The sequence below is a fragment of the Drosophila mauritiana genome, chromosome 3R (genome assembly GCF_004382145.1).
Source record: "Drosophila mauritiana strain mau12 chromosome 3R, ASM438214v1, whole genome shotgun sequence".
Lineage (NCBI taxonomy): Eukaryota > Metazoa > Arthropoda > Insecta > Diptera > Drosophilidae > Drosophila > Drosophila mauritiana.
Genome location: NC_046670.1, coordinates 21,994,891 through 22,011,311, shown reverse-complemented (window position 1 = coordinate 22,011,311; position 16,421 = coordinate 21,994,891). Strand labels below are relative to the sequence as shown.

The 16,421-nt window shown below is 42.6% G+C and overlaps 6 protein-coding genes across 9 annotated transcripts; 2 read left to right on the top strand and 4 right to left on the bottom strand.

The window, feature by feature from the left end:
- Window positions 1-36: 36 nt before the first annotated feature.
- On the bottom strand, window positions 37-1,600 carry LOC117145991 (trypsin-1). Its single transcript, XM_033311905.1, has 4 exons — window positions 1,069-1,600; window positions 620-1,006; window positions 481-557; window positions 37-424 (listed from the first exon to the last, which is right to left on the bottom strand). Exons 1-4 carry the CDS (start codon window positions 1,325-1,327, stop codon window positions 146-148), a joined length of 1,002 nt encoding a protein of 333 aa, XP_033167796.1. The 5' UTR covers window positions 1,328-1,600; the 3' UTR covers window positions 37-145.
- Window positions 1,601-1,845: 245 nt separating this feature from the next.
- Window positions 1,846-2,890, bottom strand: LOC117145994 (zinc finger protein 830). The gene is made up of 2 exons (XM_033311908.1): window positions 2,721-2,890; window positions 1,846-2,568 (listed from the first exon to the last, which is right to left on the bottom strand). Exons 1-2 carry the CDS (start codon window positions 2,804-2,806, stop codon window positions 1,890-1,892), a joined length of 765 nt encoding a protein of 254 aa, XP_033167799.1. The 5' UTR covers window positions 2,807-2,890; the 3' UTR covers window positions 1,846-1,889.
- A 236-nt stretch (window positions 2,891-3,126) lies between these two features.
- Window positions 3,127-6,058, top strand: LOC117145989 (dolichyl-diphosphooligosaccharide--protein glycosyltransferase subunit STT3B). The gene is made up of 5 exons (XM_033311903.1): window positions 3,127-4,609; window positions 4,668-4,858; window positions 4,916-5,386; window positions 5,440-5,638; window positions 5,693-6,058. The coding sequence occupies exons 1-5, from the start codon at window positions 3,218-3,220 to the stop codon at window positions 5,762-5,764; spliced, it is 2,325 nt and encodes a 774-aa protein (XP_033167794.1). The 5' UTR covers window positions 3,127-3,217; the 3' UTR covers window positions 5,765-6,058.
- LOC117145995 lies at window positions 6,041-6,939 on the bottom strand. Its single transcript, XM_033311909.1, has 2 exons — window positions 6,809-6,939; window positions 6,041-6,742 (listed from the first exon to the last, which is right to left on the bottom strand). The coding sequence occupies exons 1-2, from the start codon at window positions 6,870-6,872 to the stop codon at window positions 6,111-6,113; spliced, it is 696 nt and encodes a 231-aa protein (XP_033167800.1). The 5' UTR covers window positions 6,873-6,939; the 3' UTR covers window positions 6,041-6,110.
- Window positions 6,940-7,156: 217 nt separating this feature from the next.
- Window positions 7,157-8,337, top strand: LOC117143206 (protein lin-7 homolog C). Its single transcript, XM_033307751.1, has 4 exons — window positions 7,157-7,268; window positions 7,332-7,598; window positions 7,745-7,878; window positions 7,943-8,337. Exons 1-4 carry the CDS (start codon window positions 7,232-7,234, stop codon window positions 8,090-8,092), a joined length of 588 nt encoding a protein of 195 aa, XP_033163642.1. The 5' UTR covers window positions 7,157-7,231; the 3' UTR covers window positions 8,093-8,337.
- Window positions 8,338-8,414: 77 nt separating this feature from the next.
- LOC117143194 (protein unc-13 homolog 4B) lies at window positions 8,415-16,417 on the bottom strand. 4 transcript variants are annotated; one of them, XM_033307731.1, is made up of 15 exons: window positions 16,244-16,417; window positions 14,833-15,112; window positions 12,198-12,538; window positions 12,087-12,134; window positions 11,621-11,780; window positions 10,741-11,561; window positions 10,463-10,677; window positions 10,129-10,406; window positions 9,981-10,071; window positions 9,842-9,915; window positions 9,417-9,782; window positions 9,098-9,358; window positions 8,869-9,038; window positions 8,632-8,813; window positions 8,415-8,570 (listed from the first exon to the last, which is right to left on the bottom strand). In XM_033307731.1, exons 1-15 carry the CDS (start codon window positions 16,294-16,296, stop codon window positions 8,479-8,481), a joined length of 3,432 nt encoding a protein of 1,143 aa, XP_033163622.1. In that variant the 5' UTR covers window positions 16,297-16,417; the 3' UTR covers window positions 8,415-8,478. The 4 variants fall into 4 exon arrangements, with proteins under 4 accessions (XP_033163622.1, XP_033163621.1, XP_033163624.1 ...); XM_033307730.1 differs by lacking the exon at window positions 16,244-16,417 and adding an exon at window positions 15,556-15,845; XM_033307733.1 differs by lacking the exons at window positions 14,833-15,112; window positions 16,244-16,417 and adding exons at window positions 13,179-13,380; window positions 14,156-14,223.
- Between the last annotated feature and the right edge of the window lie 4 nt (window positions 16,418-16,421).

Genomic DNA, 16,421 nt, shown 5'->3' with positions numbered 1-16,421 from the left:
TGCATCAGCCAGATTGATATCTCAATAGTTTAGATGAAACAATTAATTTTATTTTCGATGGATTGGTGGAGTAACAAAGACACTTTGCATTAAAACGGACTTAGCTAGGCAATAAATAAGGTCATGTATTTGAACACAACATTGACTATGAACACAGGCAGGTATTTTCTAAATTAGACTTAATCCAAGGTATGAATTTGCTCACTCTGGAGTAAACACCCGGATATCCTTCGCGGCCGCAACCGACGCCCCAGGACACAATGCCTACGATGAAATACTTAACGCCATTGGATAGCAACAGCGGTCCTCCACTGTCACCCTGGCATGAGTCCATGGAAGGCCTACCCGCACACAACATGGATGAGGTAATTCGAGTACTTTTGTATCTTTGATTTCGGCATTCCGTGATGGACATAATGGGCACCTGCAATGTTCGGAGATGGTCACAATCTACTCAAGGGCACAACTAGCATTACTTACCTTAACTTGATTAACTATGGATGGTAGCTCTCCTCCCTCGGATGTCCGTCCCCAGCCGACAACTGTTCCAATGCGACCTAAATCGAATCAAAGATTAATATTGCATATTTATATTGCCAGAAATGCTGGAAATATTTACCTGCGGGGTCGTAATTGTAGCGCGGTAGGCAGACAGGCTTTATAATTTTAGAAAACGATATAGGCTTGCGAAGTCGCAACAGGGCAATGTCGTTGTTGTATGTATCGGGGTCAAAGCTCTTGTGCTTTATCACGGCCGTAACCGCACGTTGGATGGCCTGGGACTCCGAGGTGATCTCTTGATCGTGGTCGCCGAATATGACTCTGATTTTGGACTTTCGCAGTTTCTTCACACAGTGAGCGGCCGATAGAACGTAATCCTTCGTCAGCAAGGAGCCGCCGCAATGGAACTTGCCGTCGTACACGATGCGTGCCATCCAAGGATATTGATTGACACCCGTGGGCTTTCCCCCCACAATCCGGATTTCTTCGTTCGAGAAGCCACAATCTGCACGAGTGAAATTTATCACATTAATTTGAATATCGGCAACAAACAACACATGCACATACCACAGTCACAGTTTTTTAGGCTGGAATTTTCGGTATACTCGACCTCGTCTTCGGTATCCGAAAGTCCAAAGGCATTCGATACTCCCGAACTTATGCGAAAAATTGTGTCAAATAGAAATTTACTGGTTCGTTTATTGTGGCCCGTGTGAATTGTGTTAATAGCGTCCGACTCGTTGAAACCCTTTGAATATTCCAAGCTCAAGACACTGGAATAGTTGGCCGTCAACATCCAAAAAAAGATTATATACTTTGGGCTCATGTTCACGAATGAGATATCATTGTTACAAATGGGGATATGCTTGTGATTATGAGAAACTTGATCACATCAAAAAATGTAACGAATTCAAAACATTCTTATATACAACAAAACATTTGCACAACTAAAACGCAATGCTTAACACAACATTAACAAGGTTTCTGTAAATACGGCCTAAGAATAAACAAGAGTCTGTAACGAATTAATGTAACATAAAATATGTACTAAATCTGATGGTAATGTAGCGTATGAATCGCTTAGCGCTAATACAAAATGTGAGAGTTAGTCGCAGTGTGGCCACGTACCACTTTCTACCTGTTGGTCACTTTCATGGTCAAGATGCATCAGCTGTTCCACCAGTTTTTTCCACTTTCAGTTTATAAAAATCTACGAAAAAATGTAGCATACAAAATGTATTTTTGAAATTTTATAACACGCTTATTTTTTGAATTTTTTTGGCGTGGGAAAGACTTCTTGAATGCATTAATGCAATATTTAATAATAATAATAATTAAAAGACATTTTTTGTTTTATAACAGTAACATTTTAAAATCATATTTATTCTCTAGCTATGCAGATTTTTCGTTCTCCAGTCGAACAAATCATCCACACTGCAATCTTCTTCGCTTGAACTCGATTCCGGATCGATTTCCATCTTGGGGTCTACTCTTCGCTTTTTGCCAAAAAGCAATTTTTTCTGATCGTTTATTTTTATAAATCTATTCCAGTTGTCGATCTGCTCGTCGATCTCCTTGATGTGTCGCTTGAGATTGATGTCCTCCTGCTCGTCGGCCACAATTACACTGGATTCCGTGTCCGCCCGCTTGATCTCCTGCTGGAATCGCTGCCATTCCTCGTCCTGAAGGCGAGCGGCCTCAGATTTATTAGTCTTATCCTCGTCGAAGAACTTTTCTGGCAGTTTCTCGGCAGTAGTTTCATTAACAGGCTTGCTGCTCGCATTTCCCTGAGCAGTTTTCTCTTGAACGATGGGAGGATGCTTTTCCTGGCTGCTCTGTGGAGTTTTATCTGGAAGTGTGCTGGAGGTTTTGGCAGGAGCTGGAGTCTTGGTGGACGGAGCTGTAGGGTCCTTGGGTGCAGTGGTGGTGACGGGTTTCTCCACCTTATTCTGCTTCGCCTGATCCACATTCAGTTTGTGCTGCTTGGAGTTGATGTGCACCTTCCAGACGTTGGGTTTGATTGGAATCCTGCAAATAATACAGGTCAAGATGCCCGAGGAGTCATACGTATAGTTAAGTTCAGTTAAGGAAACCAACTGGCTGGATATTTATTCGAAACTAAAAGTTATATTAGAAAACAAAATATTTTAGTAAACACCGGCTAAAAAGTGTAAATAACAATACAATTTTAGTGGGTTTTTTGCTTTTGTAAAGGATATTTTGCCAACGGTGAATCCACAGTGACTGCTGGCTTTTTCGAAACGCTGAGTTTCTTTTGAAGGCGTTTAATATTCCCATTATTCATGTTGATTTTCAATATTCTTAGGTTTTTCTGCGGCGTCTGTCAATCATAGGAATTTAACTAGAGATGAGCGCACAAGCGATTGCTTTTAAATTGGCACAGAACAAACGGAATGGAGCATTATATTATTTTGATATGCTATGTTGATATAACGAACAGGAATTTAATTAAAAAAAATTGTTTGAAAGTACTTTAAATTATTTTTAAATACAAGAAGAACGAGGTAAATACAAATTTAAAAGCAATCAAAGTTACGTTGCCCTGGTCTTGTTATCGATTGCACTATCGATAGCGTCTCTAAAAACGAGTTGGCAGTCTACCCGGCAATTTTTTTAGACTACGTGTCTAAGCGAAGAATGTGTCGTTGCATTTCAGATCGGTTATAATTTTCGAGTTACTGGCTGGAATTGGGACATGAATCGGACGCCGAAGATGCTGAACAGCAAGGTGGCTGGCTATAGCAGCCTGATCACCTTCGCCATCCTGCTAATCGCCTGGCTGGCCGGATTTTCCTCTCGCCTCTTCGCCGTCATCCGTTTCGAGTCGATTATCCATGAGTTCGATCCGTGGTTCAACTACCGTGCCACCGCCTATATGGTGCAGAATGGTTGGTACAACTTCCTCAACTGGTTCGACGAGCGGGCCTGGTATCCGCTCGGCCGGATTGTGGGCGGTACCGTCTATCCAGGCCTGATGATTACGTCCGGAGGAATCCATTGGCTGCTGCACGTACTCAACATACCGGTTCACATTCGCGATATCTGCGTGTTCCTGGCGCCGATCTTCAGCGGTCTGACCTCCATCTCCACCTACCTGCTGACCAAGGAGCTGTGGTCCGCGGGCGCCGGCCTCTTCGCCGCCAGCTTCATCGCCATCGTGCCCGGCTACATCAGTAGATCGGTGGCTGGATCGTACGATAACGAGGGCATTGCCATATTCGCCCTGCAGTTCACCTACTTCCTGTGGGTGCGCTCCGTGAAAACTGGATCCGTGTTCTGGTCCGCCGCAGCCGCTTTGTCCTACTTCTACATGGTGTCCGCCTGGGGAGGCTACGTGTTCATTATCAACCTGATACCCCTGCATGTCTTCGTGCTGCTCATTATGGGCAGGTACTCGCCGCGTCTGCTGACCAGCTACAGCACCTTCTACATCCTGGGACTGCTGTTCTCCATGCAGATCCCCTTCGTGGGATTCCAGCCGATACGCACCAGTGAACACATGGCTGCGCTGGGAGTGTTTGTGCTCCTGATGGCCGTTGCCACCTTGCGCCATCTGCAGTCCGTGCTGTCGCGCAACGAGTTCCGGAAGCTGTTCATCGTCGGCGGATTGCTGGTGGGCGTTGGCGTCTTTGTGGCCGTCGTGGTGCTTACCATGCTGGGCGTTGTGGCTCCGTGGAGTGGACGCTTCTACTCTCTGTGGGATACTGGCTACGCTAAAATCCACATTCCCATCATTGCATCCGTGTCGGAGCATCAGCCCACCACTTGGTTCTCGTTCTTCTTCGATCTGCACATCCTGGTGTGCGCCTTCCCAGTGGGAGTGTGGTACTGCATCAAGCAGATCAACGACGAGCGCGTTTTTGTGGTGCTGTACGCCATCAGTGCGGTTTACTTCGCTGGTGTGATGGTGCGTTTGATGCTGACGCTTACTCCGGTGGTGTGCATGCTGGCCGGAGTGGCCTTTTCGGGACTGTTGGATGTGTTCCTGCAAGAGGATTCGTCGAAGAGAATGGGCACAGCCATAAACACAGCCACCGAAGTGGATGAAGCTGAGGATTCCATTGAGAAGAAGACTCTGTACGACAAGGTGAGTTATTATTAACACACATTCATTGGATTTGGTTTTAAAGACATCGTATTTGCAGGCTGGCAAGTTGAAGCATCGTACTAAGCATGATGCCCAGCAGGATACTGGCGTCAGCTCCAACCTGAAGAGTATTGTTATTTTGGCCGTTCTAATGCTGTTGATGATGTTCGCTGTCCACTGCACGTGGGTGACCAGCAATGCCTACTCCAGTCCCTCCATTGTCTTGGCTTTCCACAACAGTCAAGATGGGTAAGCACCAAGTAGCACCATGTCTTCTTTAAACCTATCTAACCCTTTCTCCGCTAGATCCCGCAACATTTTAGACGATTTCAGGGAGGCTTACTACTGGCTTTCGCAGAACACTGCCGATGATGCCCGCGTTATGTCTTGGTGGGATTACGGATACCAGATAGCGGGAATGGCAAACAGAACGACGCTAGTAGATAATAATACGTGGAACAATAGTCACATAGCGCTGGTTGGCAAGGCAATGTCTTCAACCGAGGAGAAATCCTACGAAATTATGACATCTCTTGACGTGGACTACGTTCTGGTTATCTTTGGCGGTGTGATCGGCTATTCCGGTGATGACATCAACAAGTTCCTGTGGATGGTCCGAATTGCCGAGGGCGAGCATCCCAAGGACATTAAGGAAAGCGATTACTTTACCGACCGCGGTGAATTCAGGGTAGATGCCGAAGGTGCTCCGGCCCTGCTCAACTGCCTTATGTACAAATTAAGCTACTACAGATTCGGGGAATTGAAGTTGGACTACAGGTAAGCGGAAACATTTGTCTCAGGTAGCGATGCATACTAATTGCCTATTTCAGAGGCCCATCTGGATATGATCGCACACGTAACGCCGTCATTGGGAATAAGGACTTCGATCTTACCTACCTGGAGGAGGCCTACACCACAGAACACTGGCTTGTTCGCATCTATAGGGTAAAGAAGCCGCACGAGTTCAACAGACCCTCTTTGAAGACCAAGGAGAGAACGATTCCTCCAGCCAACTTCATCTCGAGAAAGGTAGTTTACTCTGCAGCTTTCAATGAACTCGATTAACAATCTGATTGTTTGCAGAACTCGAAGCGTCGCAAGGGCTACATACGAAACCGACCGGTTGTTGTTAAGGGAAAACGAACCTTGAAATAAACCCAAATAAATAATTGTATTGATCTTTCACCAATATATATAACATGGTTAAAACACTTTACACATAGCACATGGTTTGGTGAAAGTGTGTCCACCGCATCCTCATGTTGAGGGCTTTAATCGCCGCCTCAAAATCAACTTTCACATAATTCCCGACTCGTGCGACACAATTTTATCGAGTTGCAGCTTTTATGAAATTTCCGGTTCCTTCGATTCAAATCTGTTCGCGGCTCCACCATTCATTGTCTTAAGCTAGCAATTCAATAAAGCAGAGTGTACATTTTTAAACCTTAATATCTATCATAGTTATTCACTTTTATTTGAACAGTAGCGAACTACAGTGCGTCTAGTTATCATTACGGCGACGTCGCTGGATTTTTCGTTCCAGGTCCCTGGACTTTTGCTTCTTGGCGGGAACGAATACGTCGGGCTCGTCGAGTTCATTTTGGTTAGAAGACTTGGGCTGAACCATGTTGGTATCGAAGTTGAACTCATCGTTGGAGTTGGCCAGTTGTCTGCGAAACACGGCGGCGCTGTTGGTGATCCGCGCTTTGGGATGCGAAGGAGGCAACCACGAAACAGTCTGTGTGGTCGAGTTATAGAAGTAAAACGCCTTGCAGCCCTTATCGTAGATATCCTTCCAGCCCGCCTCCAGTGGATACTTCCGCAGCAATCTCTTGTAGCGCTTGAGATACCTATGGCCGGGCTGCGAGAGCGGCGAGCTGTTGAACTTGTTCACGCAGTACAGCGAGCACTTGTGGTATATGTTGTACTTGTTGGGACACAGCTTGTAGCCATGGTAGGACTCGTTCACGCCGATCCGCTCCTTGATGCGGTGCGACCAGAACTTCTCCTCCACGCTCCTGCGCTTGGGCTCCGGCGATATGTCCTCCTTGTACGGGTAAGGGCCGCTCTTGTCATCGTCGTCGTAGTTCTCGGCTATAATCTCTTCTATAGCTTCTGAAACTGGTGCTGCTCCTGTGAAAAGATGAAGTTGGTTATCCTCTTTTTAGATTCTATACGTATGCTGATCTTTATATTTACCCGATTGCTTGGTCACAAGTCCGCGCTTCTTCAGGCGCTGCAATAGTGCAGCTGGCAGGCTCATTTTGCTATTATTCTATTGTTAGTTTAAATAAATACGGTGCGGAAATAATATCAATATAAAATAATATGACCATGGGAGTAAATGCATAAAATATCACAATTTCAAGAAACTTGTTTTTTTCAAAGTGAATTATTTGAACGAAAAGTACTGAGATTAGATTATAATTTTAATATATATTGTTAAATATGAAAAATATAATTTTTATTACTACTTTCTTAAACCAAATTATTTAAAATAGAGAATATAATTTCATGGAATGGTATTTTGTGCCCCTGGCACGTACGGTCATATTATTTTCAGCTGCTCGAATATTTCAGGTCAGCTTAATTTGACTGAATATTATTAAATAAAGCAACAATATGGCCGATAACGCGGAACCACTGACTTTGTCTAGAGGTAAGCATGCATGCTAACCATTCCCAGTTGGAGGAAACTCACACCCAATGCTCCAACTTTCAGATGTCAAAAGATCGATAGAGCTGCTGGAAAAGCTGCAAGCGAGTGGCGACTTCCCCACGACAAAACTGGCCGCCCTGCAGAAGGTGCTCAACTCGGACTTCATGACCTCCGTGCGGGAGGTGTACGAGCACGTCTACGAGACGGTGGACATCCAGGGCTCACACGACGTGAGGGCATCCGCCACTGCCAAGGCCACTGTGGCTGCCTTCGCAGCCAGCGAGGGACACGCTCATCCCAGAGTCGTCGAGCTGCCCAAAACGGAGGAGGGTAAGACACGCCCCAATGAGCTAAGAATCGAGGGGATTCCCCTATATCATAGAAACATTACCATAATCGTAATAGACCGAGAATATATGTTTCTATTATATATTTTATAAGGAATGCTTTACCAATCTTTGATTTCTGTTTTTCAGGTTTGGGTTTCAATGTAATGGGAGGCAAGGAGCAAAACTCGCCCATCTACATATCCCGTATAATACCTGGAGGCGTGGCTGACAGGCATGGAGGTCTGAAAAGGGGAGATCAACTTCTGTCTGTGAATGGTGTGGTAAGTCAATAGCTCGTTTATGTACCTTTACTCCTTAAGAACTTGCAAAATATCAATATTTCAGTCTGTTGAAGGAGAAAACCACGAGAAGGCCGTGGAGCTATTGAAGCAAGCTGTCGGATCTGTAAAGCTGGTGGTGCGCTACACACCAAAGGTTCTCGAGGAAATGGAAATGCGATTTGATAAGCAACGCAACACACGTCGTCGCCAATAAGGCAAATCGGCAAAAACTTGTGCCATAGTAGTTTTTGCCATTAGACCATGCTGATATGCACGTATGCGTGAATCAAGCCCTTTACGAATAATATAATTTAACACAAATACCATTTAAATATTATTTATTACAAAGAAACTCTGGAAAATTACTCTTTAATCGTAAAAAGTGAGTGTTATGTATTTGTAACTAATTACCGCGTTGGTTTTTTGTTCCAATAAATGTAATTTAAAATTGTCAGACAATGCGAATCTTTTCTTTATAAGTTTCAGTCCAAAAAAGCGGCCCATTTCAAAAGCAACTTTGTAAATTTTAGTACGACTGCCGTAGAAAATATAAAATTACAGTTTTATTGCTTTTCTTTACAACGTATTACTTTTCGCAATTCAGGAGAAGGATCTGTTCTTCAGCTTTTTAAGGAAATCCTTGGCCTGCTTATCACCTAGTCTGTATTCCAAGGCACGCAGTGATTCGGAATCTGAAAGCACAAAACATGTATTAGTTTCCTGTTTTAATCTGCCAAAAGTATGGATAGGTACCTGTATACTCTGGTCTGGATAGATTCATCATTATTTGCTCGCCCGGTGGTGTCGCTTCCAGATCTGCGAAGGATATATAGCTCTCTGCTATATACTGGCTCGACATGCCGAATAAGTCTTTATCTTTGATGCTAAACACAATAAGACTATTCTTTTCACTTCGCTGGTGGTCACTCAAGTTTCTGTCGAAGGAAGGTATAAGTATATGGATTTGTAAATTAAAATGTAACTACTTACATACGAAACTCCTGATCGTAAAGCGGAAAACAGCTTTTATTGTGCACGTTGGTCTTCACAGTGGGTACGTCGTTGAATCGACTTGTGGGCATGAAACTGGCTTTAACAAATGAGTCCACCGAACCATTTGAGTCCATTGGCAGCAGATTGCGAGCATTTAAGATATTTAACTATAAAATATATATAATTCATTAATAGGATTTTATGTTTCAAATGATTGCAGTCCTACCAATAAGCCGGAATCAGTTAACTGAGCCGTGACGGTAAGTTGTCCATATGGAGATGACTCTTGGCTCTTTTGGTTTTCTAGACGCTCCAAGTAATACTGATGAATAAGATCCGCTGTCTCCAGGGAATAAAGCCTTAGTCGACTTTGAATTGAAGACAATATTTTTATGTCCGAAGTTTGAAGGTTGCCCATTTTAAAGCAGTCCATCATTGTCTGAAGAGTATTGTTCAAATTTTGGAAGAAAGCTGGTGGTCGACGTTTCTAAAAAGATAATCAAGTTCTTTTTATATTGTTTCATACTTAAGAAGTCAAAACTTACGTCAAGATTTGATTGAATGAGGTCATACATGATAATGGATAACTCTGACCAAATGCCATCCAGTATCCTCTGGAAGTTAATCTCGTTGAGAGTATCGTAGAGCGTGGCCAATGAGGATTCCAGGTACATCATCAACTGATCCATAGAGTTGGAGTCCTTGGCGAGCACCTCAGCACCTTCGGCCAAGTATCGTCTAATTGGCGGTGCCATTTTCCTAGCCACAATCTCTATGAGCTCAACAATCTGATTGCGTTCGGTGTCCAATGCATTTTCAATGACAGTTTTGATGGTGCTTGCGCATCTCTCAGCCTCTAAGTTAGTTCGATACTCCCCCAGTCTCTTGATGATGTCATCAATGCTAAGTTCCTGAAATAAAATATATGCTTTTAATACATTTGTTTGATTTATGTAAATACAACTTCTACCTTTATAAATGAAGGTAAGCTCTGGCGGATATAATCCATATTGTTTATCGCTATGCACCACTCCTCCGACAAAACTATAAAATAAATTAATTAATTACAAATAAGGGAAGATAAAAATTGATTGCCAAATAGAACTTACTGAAATTTTTATTGTTATCATCAGCAATAAAAATGTTTTCGACTCTGCGGGACATTTGTTGGGCATAAAATATGCAGCAGCGACAAAGGTCCTATAAAAATAAAGTTATTAGCAAAGAAAACATAACTATAACTATATTCAATCTCACATTGACAATTTTGGCTACGAAGATGTAGGAACCCTCGACCTCTGGCCAGTCAAGTTGTTGCCAAAATATCTTGATTTGGTAGAATATGGAAAGTGTGTCCACAGCCGAGGAGCTGTATTTCACTGTTTCATCGACCGCTTTCAGCTGATCCAAATCAATTGCTTTCTGGATGCGACTCAACGCCTTGATTATTGAAATATCCAGCCAGTGGGTAACTCCCCTCTCGAACCACGGATAAAAGTTGGCCAGTTCCAGGGGCTCGGAGCAAAGAGATTCTCCTATAGGTAGAATAAACAATTACTGATTTGCTATTAGCAAGTACTTAAGTCTTTACCTAATTGGACGTAACGCTTGAGTATTAAATAGACTTCAAACAAAGTCGTGCCCATATTTACATTCTCAAGGTTGGGCAAATATTCGAATTGATCATCTGGCACATCCAATCTCTTAATATTATTGCACACTTCTATTATAATCGATTTACAGATTTCAGCAAGTTTTGAGTCATAAAATAAATAAAGTACAGCGGAATAGTTAAGCTGAATTTTGCTGGAAAAAACAAGGTATATAATTAATAAGATTCACCAATGCACGCACTATTGTGAAACTTACTGGTAAAAGATTTTATCGAAATATTCCATTGCACGTTGCAGGTCAGACCGCACCATTTGTATCAGTTTAATGACGTACTGCAGCTTTTCGTCATCCGTTTCGGTGTTCTTAGATTGCCTGCTGCCCTCCACTATGTGCTCCAGCCATTCCCTTGTCCCCGTGTTGATTGCATCCTCAATGGCAGTGTCAATATTGCACGTTTCACCAGTGTCGTTTGTGTGTAGCCAACCATACACCGATTTGGGGAATATGTCCACATTCTCCGGCACTTCCAGCTCCTTAATCTTCTTTAGAATATCCAGAACTTCGTTCAGGGCTCTAATTATGTTTTTATCACTGGTGTTTTTGGATCTTAGTTTCCTTAGCACTGCGAAGCACGAGGGAAGAAGCCGTCTCACGCCATCCCAGAATGTTTTCACATCCTCGGAATCGTTCTGCATGTAGGTGATCACTGGCACCACCACGTCCATAATTGAATTGAAGAGTGTGAAATTGAGTTTGTGCGTCTCATGGATGGTGCTGTAGGCGTGCCACTGGCTTAGCGCACAGTCGAATGGAGTTAACCCACTCTGGGCAGCATGCTGGGATCGAATGAGTTCGGCATTGGGACTGAACTTGCCGCTCCACCAGTAGTTGGCCACCTGCGATGTTTCCAGCTCGTACATCAGGAGCAGTTTCAGCAGGTTCTTGTGCTCCTGCACGGCGACACTTTTATTCTTCTCCGCACTCAAGGCCAGATTAACCAGAAGTGATCCTCGACTGCGTCCCTTGCTTCCCTTTTCCAGGTTATACCAAACGGTGAGGCCGGAAACGGGAATAGACTAAAGAAGATGGGTGTTTTTAGTGTTACGATCTTTGATAATTTTAGATATTTTCCTACCTTCAATGTGATTGCAGCTCTGCCAATCAATTCATTATCATGTTTTCCCGAGGAAGCTGTTACAGCTATTTCCTTCATCAGCTTGCTAAGTCCTTTGACCCCCTTAACATCCAGGATTTTGTTGACTTTTTCCTTGACGGTTTCCGCAGCATCAAAGTCCCTGAAAAAGGTAATATGCATATTAATTGAAAACATTGCGTATAAATAGATAGATTCGTTTCTAACATAAAAATGCGAAGTTATAAATAATATTCTTCAACGTACTTTACTAATCAAACGTATTTCAAATAGAATGATGAGTTTTTAAGATGCCATACCTTTAAGTTAGTTAGATTCAGACCATTAACCATAAACCTATTGATCCGCGATAAGTGCATTTTAGAGTTCAAGAAGCGTTATCAGCCAGATAACTTAGTTTTTATGAGTGCGTTATATGTGTTCAATATGCAAACAAAGTCACACTTACCACACTTCAACGATAAGAACTTCGTCCCGAGCATTTTCAGTAATTGGCCTAGCAAGAAAGTAAGCATTAACAAATAGATTTCAGTGTTTACACGAAAGAATCAAGACTCACAGTGAAAAGTGCTCCTCCCATATGGGATTCAATGTGGCAGGCTTGACCGATGAGTTGTATCGATGGGAGCCATTCGATTCCAAGTACAGGGTAACAAACGGATCGGACAGGCCGTTTGAGTCCTTGGACATAAGGTTCTCGGCCTTTATAATCTCGACGTTTAGTCTAACATTGGGCGGTTCTTTCAGACGCGCCGCCTCATAAATTTCCTCATGAGTGGCGTTCGGAATTTTGAATGCATCCTGCACAAATTCGACCAAGCTGTTTGTGCACTCTTCGTTGTTTTCACAGCCAATGTTGTTGAAAATTTCAAATAATATCTCTTCATACAGATCTGTGACCTGCAAAAGCAAAAGCAACAATTAGTTGAATCCCAAAACCCAGGCGACATTTATAAACCACCTAATCAGTGGAGTATTTTAATTTCTTTGAGCAAAAATAGAAATAAGTCACTTTTCTAAAGGTCAAAAAGCCTAAGTAAATATCGACAAATTCCAGAATACGGAAATATAAACAAATCTTCGCAGGGAAATTGGAAAAACAGACCCAGCTGAGGTCATGTTTGCTTAGATACATTCTAAATAAGTATCTTCTGGATGCTTGCTACAATAAAATGTTTTATCTTTCCCATAAATTATCCAATAACATAAATATTGACTTAGCTCCAAATTCAAATCAATAATCTTCTCAGAATGTTCATATTTTATGTGATTTTTCGGATATCTTGTAGATACACTTTACATAATTCTCAATTATGATTTTTGCAACAAACAAGTACATAGATATAGGTATTTAAGAACTGATATACTCTGTGCACTTAACTCGAGTGACTCAACAATTATGCCAAATCAATGAACTTATACAATCGCTTTTGTTTACCGAGGCACTGATGAACCGATTCAGTTCATTATGGACGCCAGATACAGGGATATAGATATGGATGTAGCACCTGCCATCATCCAAACTTCGGGCTCTACTTACGGTCATCGAATGGCAGACCGCCTTGGCGTGGGAATCGAGTAAATGCTTGTGGACACCACGGAAGTGTCGACTGGAAATGCTTCCATTCCGATTCAGTATGCTCATCCGTCGCTCGAATGGCTTGTTGAGCGACTGGGTGGAGGATGCCTTGCGCGGCAGTCTGATCTCGTCGCATCCGGTGCGCGTACTGGATCTGGTTAGGCTATTGGTTTTCGAACTTTGGTTAGACGGACTGTGGTTCTGGGAGCCAAACTTGCTCAGAACACGTGGTAGCGATAGGTAGCTCATGATCGAACCCAGTCACTAACCGATCACTCCACTTTTTCAATGTTTTTCTCTAGGTGCAAGCGAAATTGAAATTTTTGGCAAATACTCTCTGGCAAATATACAATTCGATATAGACGCACATATTATCGAGCACGATCGGATGCGCTGGTGGACAGATCGTGGACACCCACGGACTCAGGAGCGCCGACTGGACACAACCGCTTCGGAGAAGAGTCTGTAGCTAAGTACAATAGCGTCCGGTGTGGGAAATCTTTGCGATATCCGAAATATCTTGACGTTGACCATGAGATAAAAAGTGTATGCGCTCAATTCGATTCAGATTGCTTGCTGTATTTGTGCAAACTCGTATGTACACGATGATGGCCAAGTGTTTGTGAGCAATAATAAAGCAATCTTAAGAGAAAATGGTCTATTTTCGGATACGAAAAGGAAAAGCTCAAGGTGGTAATGAAAAATGTATTTTCTAAAGTACATTAAGCTTTCTTCCCCCGCCACCCTTCAATTGGCCGCTCTGGCGTTCTTCAATGTTTGCATGTTCTGTAGTGCTTGTTTATGCTGTCAGTATACATTATTCGGTTTGTTTATACAGTCCGACTATATAGGCAAGTTCTTTTGTTTATTGTGCAAGCGTTTCGTTTCGTTTCTATGGACACGACTTCATTTTCGGTTACTGTTCAATTAAACTACACCTGCCCAGACGGCAAACATGCGAACAGCAAAATGTTGGCACAAGATAAAACATTGAATTAACTCGTAGGCTATCGTTACGCCGCGCTGCAAGCTGGAAAACTGACCTATGTCGAAACTTCCTCGGTAGTCGGGCCTAGGAATTATGACGTGAATGTGACCATATCCATATTCACCAATACCCACCATGGTGGATAGCTAGTTTGGGAGACGACCTGGTAAAACCCAAAGTGAATGACGAGCTTTATCTTGATGTACTTTCACTCGAATCCTAAAAGCTACAGTGCATACTAACCCAACAAGTCAAAACGAGTTCGCAAAGCGGCGATTATCAATACTCTATCATTGATATACATATATATTAGGCCGGATTAAACCATAAATCATCCTTAAACTGATTTTTACGAATTCACAAGTGCTCGTATGAATCACTTGTATAAATATGAAACTGGGGTAGCCAAAAAAACATCTTAACGTACGCTTTTGGGAGTATGTAAGATACTAAATCAAATAAATAATATAGTAATCTTATAGTGAAACTATAGGCTACGTTTAGTTTAAGCTGGAGCTCTATTAGTTGCACCAGGTGGAATGCAGTTTGATTGTCTGATTCGTTGTGACCTTTTAATGGCTTTGTCAACCTGATTCACAGCACTGATTTCTCAATTACAAAACTTACATTCATCACAGGCGCCGAGTCCAGAACTGAAGTGCTAATATCCTTGTCCGAGCTCGACGCCAGGGTACTCTCGGTGGCAAAGGTATCGATGCTGGTGCACTCCGGATCCTGGCTGAGTTGAAGGGTGCCATCGGGACTCTCGTCAGAGTCTTCTTCCTCGCCGCTTCCATTTTCCTCTAAGGGAGCCAGTGAACTTTTGAGTACGCCCTCATCGATTTGAGACTTCTGCCGCAATAGGGACCCAAACTTTTCGAAAAATCCATCATCTCCGTCTTGCAGTCTGCGGGAAAAGTGCAATTAGTAAATAATTCGAAAAAAAAGTCATTAAATATTATCTTCACTGGCTAGTCATCACCTAATGGGGATTCCATTTCGATTAGGGATACTCGACTATGAGCAACCTTATGTAGATGTATTTGAATGCCCAGTGAAAAATACCCTAAAACTGAGTCATGTTTAAGTTGCGAGTGGGTGGTAAAATCGATCTGTGGCTTCCCCGACTCCCTTACATCACTTGCCATTCCTCACGCACACACGTTAATTCCACATGATAATCTTTAATTTATCTGATGACACAGTTCCAGTTCTCCAAGATGTTCATATTTGTCTAGAGAAACTGAAACACACATTTCGGCTCGTCTGGCGAACAAATGTTTGTCTATCTGTGAGTATTCAACTTTTCTACAGGTATGCGTGAGTCTGTATTTTATTCATCCAACTTACTGTTGTTCATGCTCCGTGGGTGGATTCATTTTGAGCTCCTGCAACTTGAAGAAGAAGCCCTTCCACATCTGCTCCTCGTCCATTGTGAAGTTGCGTTTTCAGCTTCAGAGGCACTGAATCGAAATCGGAATCGGAAACCAACAAGTGTCACCGGAGTGTAGAAACATACTAACGGCTTATTTGCACCGAAACCGAAACGAACGAACAAACGATGTGATTCATTGCCAAAGCTGCTCTCCGACGTAGATTTTTCTCAGTGGTATTCACACGCTCTTCCCTACACTATCACACACATTATAATGAGCTATGGATGTTTGTAGCATCTAACATTGGGCGAAAGTGGGGAAATGGGAAGGAACGGGATGATACATACAGACAGACACCTTTTGCCATGGTGATCGGCCGTTTTTTCAAGCACAGCGCTGCTTATGATTTTAAAAACTTATAGTTTGTAAAATTGTTGAATGAAACTTCATTAATATGTAACCAATGAATGGTTCTAATGGTGGTAAGCCTCACGCACACCTGTGTGTGTACATATGTATACTCTTGAAGGGCTAGGTGTTGGTATTCTTGTAACTACCTTTGCAGACTGGGGCTTCGATGGTCAAACTACGCACTTTAAGGCACATTTTCAGATGCCAAGCTAAATTATATGCGTAACTATTTAACTACTTTAAAAACGTACCTTATTTTTTCAAATATCCTTAATTCCGAGCGCCGGAAGTAACTTTTTAGCATGATTAAGTCCTTTGCAAGGTCAGAATGCCAGATTGAATAAGGCCAAGAGTATTTTAAAATCCATCAGGCATTTCCTTAATGCCAATTCGAATTAACGTAAGCGTGTGTTTTTTCGCACACTTTGA